This window comes from Drosophila serrata, unplaced genomic scaffold, assembly GCF_035046125.1.
Source record: "Drosophila serrata isolate PLE 108 unplaced genomic scaffold, ASM3504612v1 contig_116, whole genome shotgun sequence".
Lineage (NCBI taxonomy): Eukaryota > Metazoa > Arthropoda > Insecta > Diptera > Drosophilidae > Drosophila > Drosophila serrata.
Genome location: NW_028257014.1, coordinates 517,765 through 536,759, shown reverse-complemented (window position 1 = coordinate 536,759; position 18,995 = coordinate 517,765). Strand labels below are relative to the sequence as shown.

General features: G+C 38.6%; 2 protein-coding genes across 21 annotated transcripts in view; one reads left to right on the top strand and one right to left on the bottom strand.

Annotated features, from left to right (window-relative positions):
- LOC110178723 (uncharacterized) overlaps positions 1–10,966 on the top strand; it is a 33,967-nt gene extending 23,001 nt beyond the window's left edge. For both annotated transcript variants that reach the window (XM_020945929.2, XM_020945928.2), the window contains one exon: positions 9,092–10,966. In XM_020945929.2, the coding sequence (XP_020801588.2) occupies positions 9,092–10,039 (948 nt within the window). In that variant the 3' untranslated portion in view covers positions 10,040–10,966. The remainder of the gene's footprint in view (positions 1–9,091) is intronic.
- Positions 10,967–11,036: 70 nt separating this feature from the next.
- tow (target of wingless repressor) overlaps positions 11,037–18,995 on the bottom strand; it is a 54,044-nt gene continuing 46,085 nt past the window's right edge. The window contains exons 1-6 of one of the 19 annotated variants that reach the window (XM_086825876.1): positions 17,963–18,274; positions 15,985–16,321; positions 13,823–14,006; positions 13,713–13,770; positions 12,257–13,174; positions 11,037–12,195 (exon numbers count right to left, since the gene is read on the bottom strand). In XM_086825876.1, the coding sequence (XP_086682002.1) occupies positions 11,968–12,195; positions 12,257–13,174; positions 13,713–13,770; positions 13,823–14,006; positions 15,985–16,063 (1,467 nt within the window). In that variant the 5' untranslated portion in view covers positions 16,064–16,321; positions 17,963–18,274 and the 3' untranslated portion in view covers positions 11,037–11,967. Of the gene's footprint in view, positions 12,196–12,256; positions 13,175–13,712; positions 13,771–13,822; positions 14,007–15,984; positions 16,350–17,193; positions 17,883–17,962; positions 18,275–18,995 lie in introns of those variants that run through there. The other 18 variants (XM_086825885.1, XM_020945992.2, XM_020945996.2 and 15 more) reach the window with 18 other exon arrangements.

Here is an 18,995-nt window from a genome sequence, read left to right as displayed (position 1 = left end):
CGGAAATGACTGCTTCACTGCGTTTTTCGCTTCGGACTAAATTGTAATACCATTTTTTAGTAGATATTTACCAATATTTTTATATGAAAATTTGTCCTAAAACCAAATCTTACAAATCTCGTAGCTCAGCCAAAAAGGCATTAATTTAAATTCGGACAGCGGTCCTGTGTTAGTTTTTGCCACGTTAATAAATCTGCATACTCCATTTACCATCTTAAAAAATACGGTTTTCTGCCAATGTTTTGGCAATTTTAACGATGTAACCCCTTATAAAATTTTGCAAAAATCGAAAAAAATTTGTTTGCCTCGAAGATAGCTAGGAAGATTCGCCTGTTGATGCTGATCAAGAATATATATGATTTATGGGGTCGGAAATGACTGCTTCACTGCGTTTTTCGCTTCGGACTAAATTGTAATACCATTTTTTAGTAGATATTTACCAATATTTTTATATGAAAATTTGTCCTAAAACCAAATCTTACAAATCTCGTAGCTCAGCCAAAAAGGCATTAATTTAAATTCGGACAGCGGTCCTGTGTTAGTTTTTGCCACGTTAATAAATCTGCATACTCCATTTACCATCTTAAAAAATACGGTTTTCTGCCAATTTTTGGCAATTTTAACGATGTAACCCCTTATAAAATTTTGCAAAAATCGAAAAAAATTTGTTTGCCTCGAAGATAGCTAGGAAGATTCGCCTGTTGATGCTGATCAAGAATATATATGATTTATGGGGTCGGAAATGACTGCTTCACTGCGTTTTTCGCTTCGGACTAAATTGTAATACCATTTTTTAGTAGATATTTACCAATATTTTTATATGAACATTTGTCCTAAAACCAAATTTTACAAATCTCGTAGCTCAGCCAAAAAGGCATTAATTTAAATTCGGACAGCGGTCCTGTGTTAGTTTTTGCCACGTTAATAAATCTGCATACTCCATTTACCATCTTAAAAAATACGGGTTTCTGCCAATTTTTGGCAATTTTAACGATGTAACCCCTTATAAAATTTTGCAAAAATCGAAAAAAATTTGTTTGCCTCAAAGATGGCTAGGAAGATTCGCCTGTTGATCCTGATCAAGAATATATATGATTTATGGGGTCGGAAATGACTTCTTCACTGCGTTTTTCGCTTCGGACTAAATTGTAATACCATTTTTTAGTAGATATTTACCAATATTTTTATATGAAAATTTGTCCTAAAACCAAATCTTACAAATCTCGTAGCTCACCCAAAAAGGCATTAATTTAAATTCGGACAGCGGTCCTGTGTTAGTTTTTGCCACGTTAATAAATCTGCATACTCCATTTACCATCTTAAAAAATACGGTTTTCTGCCAATGTTTTGGCAATTTTAACGATGTAACCCCTTATAAAATTTTGCAAAAATCGAAAAAAATTTGTTTGCCTCGAAGATAGCTAGGAAGATTCGCCTGTTGATGCTGATCAAGAATATATATGATTTATGGGGTCGGAAATGACTGCTTCACTGCGTTTTTCGCTTCGGACTAAATTGTAATACCATTTTTTAGTAGATATTTACCAATATTTTTATATGAAAATTTGTCCTAAAACCAAATCTTACAAATCTCGTAGCTCAGCCAAAAAGGCATTAATTTAAATTCGGACAGCGGTCCTGTGTTAGTTTTTGCCACGTTTATAAATCTGCATACTCCATTTACCATCTTAAAAAATACGGGTTTCTGCCAATTTTTGACAATTTTAACGATGTAACCCCTTATAAAATTTTGCAAAAATCGAAAAAAATTTGTTTGCCTCAAAGATGGCTAGGAAGATTCGCCTGTTGATGCTGATCAAGAATATATATGATTTATGGGGTCGGAAATGACTGCTTCACTGCGTTTTTCGCTTCGGACTAAATTGTAATACCATTTTTTAGTAGATATTTACCAATATTTTTATATGAAAATTTGTCCTAAAACCAAATCTTACAAATCTCGTAGCTCAGCCAAAAAGGCATTAATTTAAATCCGGACAGCGGTCCTGTGTTAGTTTTTGCCACGTTAATAAATCTGCATACTCCATTTACCATCTTAAAAAATACGGTTTTCTGCCAATTTTTGGCAATTTTAACGATGTAACCCCTTATAAAATTTTGCAAAAATCGAAAAAAATTTGTTTGCCTCGAAGATAGCTAGGAAGATTCGCCTGTTGATGCTGATCAAGAATATATATGATTTATGGGGTCGGAAATGACTGCTTCACTGCGTTTTTCGCTTCGGACTAAATTGTAATACCATTTTTTAGTAGATATTTACCAATATTTTTATATGAAAATTTGTCCTAAAATCTTAAAAAATACGGTTTTCTGCCAATTTTTGGCAATTTTAACGATGTAACCCCTTATAAAATTTTGCAAAAATCGAAAAAAATTTGTTTGCCTCGAAGATGGCTAGGAAGATTCGCCTGTTGATGCTGATCAAGAATATATATGATTTATGGGGTGGGAAATGACTGCTTCACTGCGTTTTTCGCTTCGGACTGAATTGTAATACCTTTTTTTGGAAGATATTTACCAATATTTTTATATGAAAATTTGTCCTAAAACCAAATCTTACAAATCTCGTAGCTCAGCCAAAAAGGCATTAATTTAAATTCGGACAGCGGTCCTGTGTTAGTTTTTGCCACGTTAATAAATCTGCATACTCCATTTACCATCTTAAAAAATACGGGTTTCTGCCAATTTTTGGCAATTTTAACGATGTAACCCCTTATAAAATTTTGCAAAAATCGAAAAAAATTTGTTTGCCTCAAAGATGGCTAGGAAGATTCGCCTGTTGATCCTGATCAAGAATATATATGATTTATGGGGTCGGAAATGACTTCTTCACTGCGTTTTTCGCTTCGGACTAAATTGTAATACCATTTTTTAGTAGATATTTACCAATATTTTTATATGAAAATTTGTCCTAAAACCAAATCTTACAAATCTCGTAGCTCAGCCAAAAAGGCATTAATTTAAATTCGGACAGCGGTCCTGTGTTAGTTTTTGCCACGTTAATAAATCTGCATACTCCATTTACCATCTTAAAAAATACGGGTTTCTGCCAATTTTTGGCAATTTTAACGATGTAACCCCTTATAAAATTTTGCAAAAATCGAAAAAAATTTGTTTGCCTCAAAGATGGCTAGGAAGATTCGCCTGTTGATCCTGATCAAGAATATATATGATTTATGGGGTCGGAAATGACTTCTTCACTGCGTTTTTCGCTTCGGACTAAATTGTAATACCATTTTTTAGTAGATATTTACCAATATTTTTATATGAAAATTTGTCCTAAAACCAAATCTTACAAATCTCGTAGCTCAGCCAAAAAGGCATTAATTTAAATTCGGACAGCGGTCCTGTGTTAGTTTTTGCCACGTTAATAAATCTGCATACTCCATTTACCCCTTATAAAATTTTGCAAAAATCGAAAAAAATTTGTTTGCCTCAAAGATGGCTAGGAAGATTCGCCTGTTGATGCTGATCAAGAATATATATGATTTATGGGGTCGGAAATGACTGCTTCACTGCGTTTTTCGCTTAGGACTAAATTGTAATACCATTTTTTAGTAGATATTTACCAATATTTTTATATGAAAATTTGTCCTAAAACCAAATCTTACAAATCTCGTAGCTCAGCCAAAAAGGCATTAATTTAAATTCGGACAGCGGTCCTGTGTTAGTTTTTGCCACGTTAATAAATCTGCATACTCCATTTACCATCTTAAAAAATACGGGTTTCTGCCAATTTTTGGCAATTTTAACGATGTAACCCCTTATAAAATTTTGCAAAAATCGAAAAAAATTTGTTTGCCTCAAAGATGGCTAGGAAGATTCGCCTGTTGATCCTGATCAAGAATATATATGATTTATGGGGTCGGAAATGACTTCTTCACTGCGTTTTTCGCTTCGGACTAAATTGTAATACCATTTTTTAGTAGATATTTACCAATATTTTTATATGAAAATTTGTCCTAAAACCAAATTTTACAAATCTCGTAGCTCAGCCAAAAAGGCATTAATTTAAATTCGGACAGCGGTCCTGTGTTAGTTTTTGCCACGTTAATAAATCTGCATACTCCATTTACCATCTTAAAAAATACGGGTTTCTGCCAATTTTTGGCAATTTTAACGATGTAACCCCTTATAAAATTTTGCAAAAATCGAAAAAAATTTGTTTGCCTCAAAGATGGCTAGGAAGATTCGCCTGTTGATCCTGATCAAGAATATATATGATTTATGGGGTCGGAAATGACTTCTTCACTGCGTTTTTCGCTTCGGACTAAATTGTAATACCATTTTTTAGTAGATATTTACCAATATTTTTATATGAAAATTTGTCCTAAAACCAAATCTTACAAATCTCGTAGCTCAGCCAAAAAGGCATTAATTTAAATTCGGACTGCGGTCCTGTGTTAGTTTTTGCCACGTTAATAAATCTGCATACTCCATTTACCATCTTAAAAAATACGGGTTTCTGCCAATTTTTGACAATTTTAACGATGTAACCCCTTATAAAATTTTGCAAAAATCGAAAAAAATTTGTTTGCCTCAAAGATGGCTAGGAAGATTCGCCTGTTGATGCTGATCAAGAATATATATGATTTATGGGGTCGGAAATGACTGCTTCACTGCGTTTTTCGCTTCGGACTGAATTGTAATACCATTTTTTAGTAGATATTTACCAATATTTTTATATGAAAATTTGTCCTAAAACCAAATCTTACAAATCTCGTAGCTCAGCCAAAAAGGCATTAATTTAAATTCGGACAGCGGTCCTGTGTTAGTTTTTGCCACGTTAATAAATCTGCATACTCCATTTACCATCTTAAAAAATACGGGTTTCTGCCAATTTTTGGCAATTTTAACGATGTAACCCCTTATAAAATTTTGCAAAAATCGAAAAAAATTTGTTTGCCTCAAAGATGGCTAGGAAGATTCGCCTGTTGATCCTGATCAAGAATATATATGATTTATGGGGTCGGAAATGACTTCTTCACTGCGTTTTTCGCTTCGGACTAAATTGTAATACCATTTTTTAGTAGATATTTACCAATATTTTTATATGAAAATTTGTCCTAAAACCAAATCTTACAAATCTCGTAGCTCAGCCAAAAAGGCATTAATTTAAATTCGGACAGCGGTCCTGTGTTAGTTTTTGCCACGTTAATAAATCTGCATACTCCATTTACCATCTTACAAAATACGGGTTTCTGCCAATTTTTGGCAATTTTAACGATGTAACCCCTTATAAAATTTTGCAAAAATCGAAAAAAATTTGTTTGCCTCGAAGATGGCTAGGAAGATTCGCCTGTTGATGCTGATCAAGAATATATATGATTTATGGGGTCGGAAATGACTTCTTCACTGCGTTTTTCGCTTCGGACTAAATTGTAATACCATTTTTTAGTAGATATTTACCAATATTTTTATATGAAAATTTGTCCTAAAACCAAATCTTACAAATCTCGTAGCTCAGCCAAAAAGGCATTAATTTAAATTCGGACAGCGGTCCTGTGTTAGTTTTTGCCACGTTAATAAATCTGCATACTCCATTTACCATCTTAAAAAATACGGTTTTCTGCCAATTTTTGGCAATTTTAACGATGTAACCCCTTATAAAATTTTGCAAAAATCGAAAAAAATTTGTTTGCCTCAAAGATGGCTAGGAAGATTCGCCTGTTGATCCTGATCAAGAATATATATGATTTATGGGGTCGGAAATGACTTCTTCACTGCGTTTTTCGCTTCGGACTAAATTGTAATACCATTTTTTAGTAGATATTTACCAATATTTTTATATGAAAATTTGTCCTAAAACCAAATCTTACAAATCTCGTAGCTCAGCCAAAAAGGCATTAATTTAAATTCGGACAGCGGTCCTGTGTTAGTTTTTGCCACGTTAATAAATCTGCATACTCCATTTACCATCTTAAAAAATACGGGTTTCTGCCAATTTTTGGCAATTTTAACGATGTAACCCCTTATAAAATTTTGCAAAAATCGAAAAAAATTTGTTTGCCTCGAAGATGGCTAGGAAGATTCGCCTGTTGATGCTGATCAAGAATATATATGATTTATGGGGTCGGAAATGACTGCTTCACTGCGTTTTTCGCTTCGGACTAAATTGTAATACCATTTTTTAGTAGATATTTACCAATATTTTTATATGAAAATTTGTCCTAAAACCAAATCTTACAAATCTCGTAGCTCAGCCAAAAAGGCATTAATTTAAATTCGGACAGCGGTCCTGTGTTAGTTTTTGCCACGTTAATAAATCTGCATACTCCATTTACCATCTTAAAAAATACGGTTTTCTGCCAATTTTTGGCAATTTTAACGATGTAACCCCTTAAAAAATTTGCAAAAATCGAAAAAAATTTGTTTGCCTCAAAGATGGCTAGGAAGATTCGCCTTTTGATGCTGATCAAGAATATATATGTTTTATGGGGTCGGAAATGACTGCTTCACTGCGTTTTTCGCTTCGGACTAAATTGTAATACCATTTTTTAGTAGATATTTACCAATATTTTTATATGAAAATTTGTCCTAAAACCAAATCTTACAAATCTCGTAGCTCAGCCAAAAAGGCATTAATTTAAATTCGGACAGCGGTCCTGTGTTAGTTTTTGCCACGTTAATAAATCTGCATACTCCATTTACCATCTTAAAAAATACGGTTTTCTGCCAATTTTTGGCAATTTTAACGATGTAACCCCTTATAAAATTTTGCAAAAATCGAAAAAAATTTGTTTGCCTCAAAGATGGCTAGGAAGATTCGCCTGTTGATCCTGATCAAGAATATATATGATTTATGGGGTCGGAAATGACTTCTTCACTGCGTTTTTCGCTTCGGACTAAATTGTAATACCATTTTTTAGTAGATATTTACCAATATTTTTATATGAAAATTTGTCCTAAAACCAAATCTTACAAATCTCGTAGCTCAGCCAAAAAGGCATTAATTTAAATTCGGACAGCGGTCCTGTGTTAGTTTTTGCCACGTTAATAAATCTGCATACTCCATTTACCATCTTAAAAAATACGGGTTTCTGCCAATTTTTGGCAATTTTAACGATGTAACCCCTTATAAAATTTTGCAAAAATCGAAAAAAAATTGTTTGCCTCGAAGATGGCTAGGAAGATTCGCCTGTTGATGCTGATCAAGAATATATATGATTTATGGGGTCGGAAATGACTGCTTCACTGCGTTTTTCGCTTCGGACTAAATTGTAATACCATTTTTTAGTAGATATTTACCAATATTTTTATATGAAAATTTGTCCTAAAACCAAATCTTACAAATCTCGTAGCTCAGCCAAAAAGGCATTAATTTAAATTCGGACAGCGGTCCTGTGTTAGTTTTTGCCACGTTAATAAATCTGCATACTCCATTTACCATCTTAAAAAATACGGTTTTCTGCCAATTTTTGGCAATTTTAACGATGTAACCCCTTAAAAAATTTGCAAAAATCGAAAAAAATTTGTTTGCCTCAAAGATGGCTAGGAAGATTCGCCTTTTGATGCTGATCAAGAATATATATGTTTTATGGGGTCGGAAATGACTGCTTCACTGCGTTTTTCGCTTCGGACTAAATTGTAATACCATTTTTTAGTAGATATTTACCAATATTTTTATATGAAAATTTGTCCTAAAACCAAATCTTACAAATCTCGTAGCTCAGCCAAAAAGGCATTAATTTAAATTCGGACAGCGGTCCTGTGTTAGTTTTTGCCACGTTAATAAATCTGCATACTCCATTTACCATCTTAAAAAATACGGTTTTCTGCCAATTTTTGGCAATTTTAACGATGTAACCCCTTATAAAATTTTGCAAAAATCGAAAAAAATTTGTTTGCCTCGAAGATGGCTAGGAAGATTCGCCTTTTGATGCTGATCAAGAATATATATGTTTTATGGGGTCGGAAATGACTGCTTCACTACGTTTTTCGCTTCGGACTAAATTGTAATACCATTTTTTAGTAGATATTTACCAATATTTTTATATGAAAATTTGTCCTAAAACCAAATCTTACAAATCTCGTAGCTCAGCCAAAAAGGCATTAATTTAAATTCGGACAGCGGTCCTGTGTTAGTTTTTCCCACGTTAATAAATCTGCATACTCCATTTACCATCTTAAAAAATACGGGTTTCTGCCAATTTTTGCGATGTAACCCCTTATAAAATTTTGCAAAAATCGAAAAAAAATTGTTTGCCTCGAAGATGGCTAGGAAGATTCGCCTGTTGATGCTGATCAAGAATATATATGATTTATGGGGTCGGAAATGACTGCTTCACTGCGTTTTTCGCTTCGGACTAAATTGTAATACCATTTTTTAGTAGATATTTACCAATATTTGTATATGAAAATTTGTCCTAAAACCAAATCTTACAAATCTCGTAGCTCAGCCAAAAAGGCATTAATTTAAATTCGGACAGCGGTCCTGTGTTAGTTTTTCCCACGTTAATAAATCTGCATACTCCATTTACCATCTTAAAAAATACGGGTTTCTGCCAATTTTTGACAATTTTAACGATGTAACCCCTTATAAAATTTTGCAAAAATCGAAAAAAATTTGTTTGCCTCGAAGATGGCTAGGAAGATTCGCCTGTTGATGCTGATCAAGAATATATATGATTTATGGGGTCGCAAATGACTGCTTCACTGCGTTTTCGCTTCGGACTTAATTGTAATACCCGACCATAAAATTTTTTCTACCTGCAGTTATGGATTCCATTCAAGCCGAAATGCCGGCCATTTTGGCCTTTGTTTGTCCAACCCTTTTACATCGGTGTTTTATTTTTAATTATTTATTTTTATTTTTAAAAAGAGGCAAGACATTTTTTATATTATTACTAAATTAATTATTAAATTATTATAATAATTTTTACTAAATACTTATACTTATACTTATACTTATATAAGATATTAGGCATAAAACTAGTGTACTAAATATTTTGGCTGTCTTTCTATCGATAAAAATGAAGCCATTATAGTCATCTTTCTAATAACTCCCTTTAGCGACTTCAAACCAATAGTTCATTGTACTTACTTTGCATTTTCATTCTATTTCCGACAGAACATCAACCCCAAGCTGTTGAACATGGCCATGAACGGTGGCTACAACAAGCGCGGTGGCGGCATGGGCGGCTATCGTGGCGGCAATGGTTACCAGGGTCGCAACCAGCAGATGGGCGGCAGCGGTTACAATGGCGGCAACAACTACCGCAACAACAACGGTCCCGGTGGCAACATGAACCGCAGTGCCTTCAATGGCGGCGGTGCTCCACCGCGTTTCGATCAGAAGCCGCGCACCTCTCCGCCAAATCAGGGCGGAAATGGAGGATACCGTGGTCAGGGCGGCGGCGGCTACCAGGGTCAGCATCAGCAGCAACAGCAGCAGAACGGTGGAGTTTCATTCTCGCGCTTTAATCCCAATGCCGCTTGCTTCGAGCCCAAGACACAGAACGCTCCGGGAGCACCGGGATCGCAGCAGCAAGCACAGCATCAGCAACAGCAACAGCAACAGCAGCAACAGCAGCAGCAGCAGCAGCAGGCGCAGGCTGCCCAGCAGCAGCACCTCCTGGCTGATCCCTCAGCGGCAGCCGCCTACGGGATCGATCAGAAGCGCTCTCGCTTCTCGCCGTACAACATGAACTTCGCCAATATGCCGCCACCGATGAACCAGCAGCAGGCCGCCCAGCAGCAACAGGCGGCGGCGGCGGCAGCAGCAGCGGCTGCGGCAGCCGCACAGCAGCAGCAGCACCACCAACAACAGCAACAGCCGGCGCTGGCGGCCGCTGCCCCAGGAGGGGGAGGAGCTATGCCGCCACAGGCCTACGGCCAGTACTCGTCGATGTCCTCCAGCATGGCCACAGTGTCGCTAAACGGCGGAGCTACAGCCAATATGGCAGCCAACTCGTACCGCGCCCAGTATGCAGTGCCCACGCAGGCGGCCCCCTATATGATGGCCAACAGTGGAGACATATTCGCCTACCCGCCGCCCCCGCTGCCTGTGCAGAACTAGAGGCTCTAAATAGTTCGAAAGATGCTACCAAATTGTAGATCCCGCTCTACACTGTACTTTCGCTTCCCCCAACACACAAACATACACGAACATAAGACACGCACATCCTCCCAAGGACACGCAAGAGAGAATAATCGAACACAATTCACGAATCACAAGGTTCACAGGGAAGATGTTAGATGAGCGTCGTTGATATATATAGTACGTTCCGTGTAGATCTCCTCCGCCCACGTCATAGCTATATAATATGGTTTAATCTGGAATCAAATACGCTTTTTAATTTGATATAAATCTTATTGTTTACCCCTTCCCCCATGAACAGAATGAAAGAAATTCCCAATTTAGTTCATAAGCTTTTGGTTTAGTCAAATTGTTAGGGCATTCGAGTGCCGATCATCGATGTTTGTTGGCATTTATCACACTTTCCAAGGCCCTGGGCGTATTTGATTTCCCAATCTATACAATTCTCGAATATTGTACATTAATATTATTCATTATTCCAACACATAACACACACACAGTGCAAAAGAAATGTTTGCAATGCTCCAAAACTAAAAATAGAACCCAAGCCAAAACGAGATTAGATGAGAATCGGTCAACTAGATGAATCTTCGAAACTAGGGAATCGAACTCCCAACCAACTTTCAAACGCTATCGGACAAACACGTACATATTAAGAAACAATGTCAATTTCTTAGAATCAAATGCGTATTATTATGTCATCTTAAACCATATTATGTGACTAGTCTATTTGAATTACGTAGCAGGATACTTTCAAACAATAATAACAACAAATTAAGAATACAAACAAGAAAAAACACTACAATACTTTCAGATAATATATGAAATGCAATTCCATTTTATGACAGCCCATGAGTATGAATTGATTCAAAAACATATGAATAAAGGAACTAATTAGACGTTAAACTGTGTTTTTATTTCCCCTTATTTACCTTTAGGGTGGGATGGATGAATATCAATTCAGGTAGGATCGCTGTTTAAACTTAATTGATTTGCTTTTATTTTTCATTTTTAAATATATATATATATATATATATATCCATATAAGAAAAACTATTATACATCAAAAATTAGCATAATAATAAATAGAACTAAATTATACAAATATTTCTAGACAGCATCCATCCGTTAATTGCATTTCCAACGAACATTCAATCGTCTCCATAATCTTCTTTAATATTTCTTCCTTCCTTTACCATTTTCCAACGTTATTACACCATTTTCGAGAATTTTACGGAAAATATTCTTTAAAAAATGACACCATGAGACATTATGACTAACAAAATTGCGTGAGAATGTATAAGTCATTTGTTTGTTACACTTTATATTATTGATTTGTGTTTGCTATCGGGGTCTATTCCTCCTAGATCCTTTCCTCTTTGTGGCATTTTTAGCATATTTGTATATATTCGCTTTATAACGTTATACTCGCTTCCTAAACCTACATACCTTGCGCTTTCTGATCTGATCCAATTGGCGTATCCGTATCCTAGTCGTTCGCACTCCACTTGGCTGCCTTCTTGAATATTTTTAGTTAATGCTGCTTCTCGTTATTTGTTGCTTCGCTTTTAGGTTTAGTAGTATTTTGTTGCTCTTCTCTCGGGGTTTGTAAGTAGTACGACGCATGTTTGGGGGCTCAATACTTGCCCCCCCGGGGGTCCTTGTTTTTGTTCTTCTGAGGGTTTGAAACATTGAGTGCAGTTTTACAATTTCTTAATTGATGTTCTTTTTTTTTGGCTTTCTTGATTTTTTATCATTGGGGGATTGTTTATAATTTTGGTAATTTTTTTGTTTTGGTGCTTGTTCTTTGGCTGCAGTTTTGTCCAAAACTGTGTGTGAATGTGGGTGTGCATCAATCCTCCTGCTGCTCCTTCGGTCTGCTGGCTGTTTGTTTACATATATAGATATCACGAGAGTTCCTGCGAGAACTGCGTCTCCAGGGTGGGTCTAGTTCTAGTTGGGTTCCTGCTGGGGTTGCGTATCGGTGGTCCTGGGCTGCCATAGCCCGCGGCATACAGCTGCGGGCACGAGTCTTTTATGAGTTCCTGCGTCTCACGCAACTGCCGCTGCACCTGCGGCGCCAAACGCTGCACGCTGATGGCCGGTGGGAATTTGTATTCCGCCGCCGGTGCGGTCTGAATAGGATAGGACAATAATTACATTTTAATCGGGCTAAAGAAGAGGGGGAAGACTCACCTGTACGCCGTGCATCATATCCCCGTAGTAGGCTCCCGGTGGAGGCGGCGGCTGCTGCTGCTGCTGCTGGCTTTGGCTGTGTGGAGCGGTTGGCGGTTCGTACGATTCGGGGGCAATATTGGGTGGTAGAGGAGGAGCGGCCGACGCCGACTGGGGGGCAGTGCTCGAGGGTGCGGCTCCATAGTAGGCTAGCTGCAGGGGCCCTCGACCCGCTGCGATTCCGGAAATGGCGCCGGCGCCATTAAGGAAACCACCGGCCGCCCCCAGTTGTGGCCCGGCGGTGATATACTGAACGGAAGGAGGTGGCGCCGGTGGTGGTACCGGGGCCGAGGAGGTGCTGGCATAGATCAGGCGCTTTGGGCTCACGCTTTGCGGCTTGGCTCCGGCGGGAAGGGACAGCAGATATTGCTGTTGCTGCTGGTAGAGCTGCTGCTGCTGCTGCTGCTGCTGGTTAAGTTGCTGCTGCTGCAGCTGAGCGAGCTGTGCCGCTGCCGCCGCCGTGGACGTGTTGACTACGTTGGTCTCCAGCTGCGGCAACAGGATAAGTTGCTGCTGCTGTTGCTGGTAGAGCACCGCGGCCGCTGCCGCCGCCTGCTGCTGCTGCTGGGCCTGGACCTGCTGCTGCTGCTGTCGCCCCGCCATCATATGCTGAGGTAGATACTCCGTCGTGGGTAACGTGACCATTGCGGAGGAGACGACGCTGGCGGCGCTAGAGGGCTGGAGCAGCAGGCCGGCGCCACGTGGTGGCTGCTTCAGCGGCACCTGGACCTGGCGGATGGGTGTGGTCTGCAGCGATCGGCTGGCGGAGGAGCAGATGGAGGCGGTAATGCTGGCGGATTCCCAGTGCTGGCGCAGGGCGTTCAGTCGGGCCTCCTCCAGGGCAATCTCCGTCTCACTGGCGGAGTCATAGTCAGGGCCCTGAAAGAGGTAATTAAAGGAGTTATTAAATTCATTACTAAATATTTAAAAAAATAAGAAAGTTTAATCAAAACATTACTTTAAAAACTGATTTTAATGTTTTAAAAAACAATAAATTCCACACAACTAAAAACTTTGAATAACAACATTGTTTTTGTGCTGTTGTAGTCCAATAAACAAAATCATTTTTGAGACAATAAACATGAATCTGATGTCCAATTTCCTTAATCAAAAATGATTCATGGCACGTTTATCTGTTTGAAAAGGCATCAAAGGCTAAATAAACATATTACTTGGTGCATTTTATAGAATTTTCAATTTTTCAGTATTATTATTATTCTTAATTCAGGGCAGGCCGGGAAGAATATAAAGATTTGAAAATAATATTTTATACATTTCTTTAAATTGTTATTATTTTTTTAAATACTAAAAATATTGTAATATAATTTCTGTCAAGGATCCTCAAAGGTCCTTATGAACTTCTCTACCCCTGCTGCCATGTCCCAGATGTAGATATCAAGTTCCTGCACGCACTTACCTCGTCGATCTTCTTGTCCAGCATGCGGAAGAAGTTCTGCTGGCTAGATGATATTTCCCTGGAAAAGTGGTGTGTTTATTTTCGGTTAGTTGGTTGGCGGAATGGCTTACTGGCTCTGGAGCAGCGATAGGTTCTTGGCGCGCAGTAGGGAGACGGCCACGTCCTCGTCACTGTCCTGGATGTCCTTATTGCTTTGCTCCTCGCTCTCGTCATGCTTCTCGCGGTCGCGCTGCTGTGCCTTCTCGGCATCCTCGATGTGGCCTTCGTCCTCGTCCGTTTCAGCATCCGAGTCGGCTACAGCATAAAACAGAAGAAAAACAAATGGATGGATGAATACGGATGGTGTTCCAGGCCAGGGAGAGATCTTCGAGCATTAGTCAAGATGAGTTGGCAGTTTCGCGAGTGCCAAAGGACTAGGGGGAAAAGTTTTGCAATAAGGCAAGTGGGGCTGCAACTTCTGTGGGGGAAGCAAGGAAAATGCTTGGAAAACACTTGTCAAAATTATGGCGAGATATGTGAAACAAAGTTGTGCACTTAAAAAAAGTATTTCTTAATTTTGCAGACTTCAACAGAAACTAGAATAGTTAATGATAGGTAAATTGAGTGTATATTTACTAGAAACCAAATAATATCTTTGAATGAATCCCCAAAACCTTCCCAAAATACTTTCTAAAAAGAAATAATACAAAATATTAAATGAAATACTTTTTGTGAATCCCTTGGGGGAAATAAAAATACATTCTTCCATACTATTTGCCCTTCTGCCAACAAACCATCTGTCTTGGCGGCATTCGGCTGCTTGACCTGTGTGCGTATACTTAATATATGGATTTCCTTGGGCCTGTCTTTGAAGTGCCCTGGCTACCCATAAATTTAATTAAAAACCGTTATGCATTTTAATGCAAAAACCGAAAAAGAGTCGAGAGTATTTATGAATAATTAATCTAGGACCGAGAGCGAGACCAAAGCTTAGGCGGCGTCTCCGAGAAAATTTGGGTCGTTTATGGCACAATGGCGCCTTTGTGTATGCTATACTTTTTTAGCTTTAACCCTTTTTCACAGACACACACACACACACACACACACACAGAGGCACAGGAGCACAGTCAAAACCCTTGGGGGCGCTGGCCACACCCCTCGAAGCGCGCCGCCCACCAGTGCAACAACAAGTTGCCATTTTAGCAGTTAATTATACACACCCAGGGTAAAAAACGAAAATACGAGAAGCGGGGCTAGTCAAAAGTTTCCAATGTAGGCTAGGTTTTTCACATATTTTTTCTCTTATAAACTTAAGAACGTGTTGTGTGTGTGTATACGAAATATAAGTATATATATAGACAATGCTGCTGTGCTTTAAAATGTAGGCCTTTATTATTACTATGTTGAATGCATGGCCTTAAAACTGGGCTCTGGCGCACCTTGCTCCCCTCCTCGCCCCTGCTGGTGACATATTAATCAATGATGTCCTCATTGTGTGTGGAAACAGGTGGCTCACACACACACACAAACATATATAGATGCATGTGTATACACACACTCGCGCACGCAGCTGGAGGCAAATTGATGTCGTCATGCGTGTAAGCTTTTGTTGTGCGAGGCAATACGTTTATCCCCCGCCCTCTCCCCCAAGCCCTTTCTTTGCTCTCTTTTCATTTTTATACAGAAAACAGCTATCTATGGGAATTTTAGGAATATTATTTATATATATACATATATGTTAAAGCATTAATTCTATTGTGAGAAAATTTAATTATATCGAAAATCATTTTATTTTTAATGGGCTTTCTATTATGTTGAAAATAAGTGTTTAATAACGGGTGTTACTTTTTACTTTTTATTGTTTTTACTGTTTCTTTTATAATAAGCAAACCTGTTTTCTATGTTTTTTGTTTAAAACAAAATTTTGTTATAAAAATAGCTTCAAAACAATATTTCCCTTGCTTCCGATTAAAAATATGAATATGAATATGCGTATAAATAAATGTCAGGCTCGAAACGACTTGAAATATTCTTAGTTCACAAAGGAAAATGATCTGCTCACAAACAGAAATATATACATGTATATTATTTAAAGATATAGTATTAAAATAAACCTGAATATTATCAGGCTATCAAAACAACATTAATTTTGATGGGTTAACCCATAAAAATCATAAGCAAAAATGTCAAGTAAAATATGATCGGTATGTGGGATGTTTTTCAAGGAATAGTTGATGGAAAAGGATGCTCATTTTTCTGGTGTGTGTGTGTGTGTGTGTGTGTGTGTACTCACCATGTCCTCCTTTCTTGCCGTTAGCTTTACTCTTCGATTTCCGGGGATACAAGTGAATCTTGCTCTGTCCACAGCCCATCTTTTGAATGTGCCGCCGCAAACGCCTCTAGAAATCCAGAATCGCTGCTGCTTCTGCCGCTTTTGTTGTTGTTTTCAATTTGTGTGTTACTTTTCTCGGTGTTATTTGTGTTGTTCTTTATTTTTCTATTTTTTTGTATTATTAATTTGTTGCTCGACACGTTGCCCTCTCTCGCTCACGCTCTCTGTCCGTGTGGCGCTCGTCACTCGTCGCCTCTCGCTCTGGCCTTTTATTTACGTTTGTCGTCTATTCTTCCTTCTGTTTTATTCAATTTTCACTAATTTAACTATGTGTGTAAATTTAATTTATTTGATTTGCCGCTGCTGTCACTGCCGCTGCGCCGCTTGGCGTTGTCAATTTCGAAAGATATCATCCAGCGGCAGCAACAAATGTTCTTTCTCGGCGGCGGGGGAAATACTTAACGTTTGTGCGTGAGTTTTTCCCCAGACAGGGCAAATACCACCCAAGCCACCCACCCACTCGGCCACTCAGCCACCTATTTCCAGTTCAAACCACCAGCAGTGCAACTTGGCTAACACGAACTAAGCATGAGTGAGGTATTTATAAATATTATAATAGATTTGGATTTATAGTGATGTGGCTACACAGGTAAAAAAAAAGAATACTTTTGTTTTATACATTATTATTATTATGCAGTAAATCCAGTTTTGATAGATAGAATCATAAAATCATTGAAAAGTTTTAGAAAATTTCAAATACTTTATACTTTAAAGCGTTTTTTGAAATTATTATTAGATTAGAAATCTTCCACTCGCGATAAGGGGTGTTCAAAAGTAGGCAATAAAAAATGTTAAGGTCTCGCATTGATCTGCAAACGTTTTGTAGCATACTATTTGGAGACAATTTCAATTGCTTTCAAATCAGTAGCGATTTGTGTGACAGAGTTTTCACTGTTGAGAACTTTTCCCCATTTTATTTGTTTTCTTATTTTTGGGGACGGCGGGTAAGGTAAGGTAACGGAAATTAAGTGGGTCCCCCGGCTGGCCCTCAACCACTTGTTCCTCGCCCGACGCTCGTCGCCGTCCGATGCTCGCTCGCCCTCTGCTCTGCTCACTTCTCGATGCTGCTATAAATCCAATTTGCAGCGTCAATTTGTAAACAGGACATACCCATAAAAGGGTTCTTTTTTCGCCTCGACCAGGGCTGCACAGCACTACGCAATTCGCTCTCCTTGAGCCATCGCCAGCGCGTTGTTGTTGTTGTTCCTGCTCCTGGCCCTGCTCTTGATGAGGCCTTTTTGATGTTTTGCCACGACTAGGAACGCACGGAGCACGCTAGCTTTGTTGTTGGTAATTTAAACAAATAATAACAATAATAAGCACAACAAATAGTGCAACAAAAACACTTGAATTATATTCAATTATATTCGGAGGAAAGAGCCAGCAACAGCCACTCGCCCGCTCGCTCTTGCGCTCTCAACACTATAATAGACACTCTCGCGCTCGCACGTACACAAGCTCCATGCTTTTTTTTACTCTGTGGGGGAAGGCAGCCAGAGAGCGCTCTGGAGAGAGTCCATGTGTATGTGTGTGCGGGAGGGAGAGTTCCACCGTGAGAGAGAGAGAGAGTGCTTGCTGCGTGCGAAATTGATTTTTCTATTTATAAAAAAAAATCAAAATATATCCGCTTGGCCCGCTGCTGCCTTTGCTTTTTTTATTTGATCATTTTATTTCTGTTGCCCGCCAACTGCCAAAGGAACATAATTTATGTTTTATTTATGATTTTCGGGATTTGGGATAAATTTCCATTCCCGTGGCGATTTCCCGTGCCGCCTGCGCTAGCTGCTGCGAGGAAACTTGTTTGATTTATCGCATAAAATGCCCACTTGGGCACATTTGGCCCGAATAATAAACACACACGCACAGTCAACACACACACCGTGCATTTACCGCTATCCGTTCGCAGGCATTTAAACACTAACAGGAACTGTTGTCGGTTCTCTCCTCAACAATTATTTACATTCGCACTGGTTTTTCCTGCGGAAAAGTTGCCGAAAAGTATCTGCGACGCGTTGCCAGTGTGTGGAATTTTGTATGCTGAAATTTATGCTGCCTGACACTCCTCTTTGTGTCACTAGAAGAGAGAGTGCTTTCGGCGAGAGTGCGGCAAAGGTGCGAGAGCGAGTTCTCTTCCGAGAGAGAGAGAGAGAGAGAGAGAGCGACTTGGCATACCAACACACGCGCCACGAATGGGGGTGGGTTTTCCTTTGGAGCTTTTGCACAGGGGTTTGTCGGCGGCGGTTCAACGGACCACAGGCGTGCTTTCAGCGCTAGGGGGCAAGCTTTTTCACAGGGGGTGGCAGGTTGCAAATCGAATCAAAAGCTTGCAGAACTACCCGCCAGTGCTGGTAGCTCCAGAATCAAGCTCTCGAAAGTTAGCGCTGCCGCGAAGTGGAATTTAAGCTTGGGAAATGAAACAAAACTTTCTCCTGTAGTTGGCAACACTTGGAGAAAAGCTATTTCAGTAGCACATCTTCCACAAAGCTCCCACAGAGGTCAGCCCTAAATGGAACAAAATTTTATTATTTTGGCGGGACGTATATTCGAACCCAAAATAACATTTATTATGTTTTAGAAATTCTTGTGAAACGTGACACTTTCTAAAATAAATTGTTAGGTAAACCGAAAATCTAATTCTTTTAAAAACTAAATGTTTGGTTTAGGATTGGGAAAATGTATTGGACTAAGATAATCGAGGAAAGATCTTTTTCTTATTATTATATTTAAAAGTTGAAAAAACCTATAACTTAGTCAAAAAGACATTCATTTAAATTCGGACAGCGGTACTATGTTAGTTTTTGTTAGGTTAAAAAATCTGCTATCAATTTACAATCTTAAAAAATACAACTTTTTGCCAAATTTTGAAAATTTTAACGATATAACCCCTTAAAAAATGTTGCAAAAATCTAAAC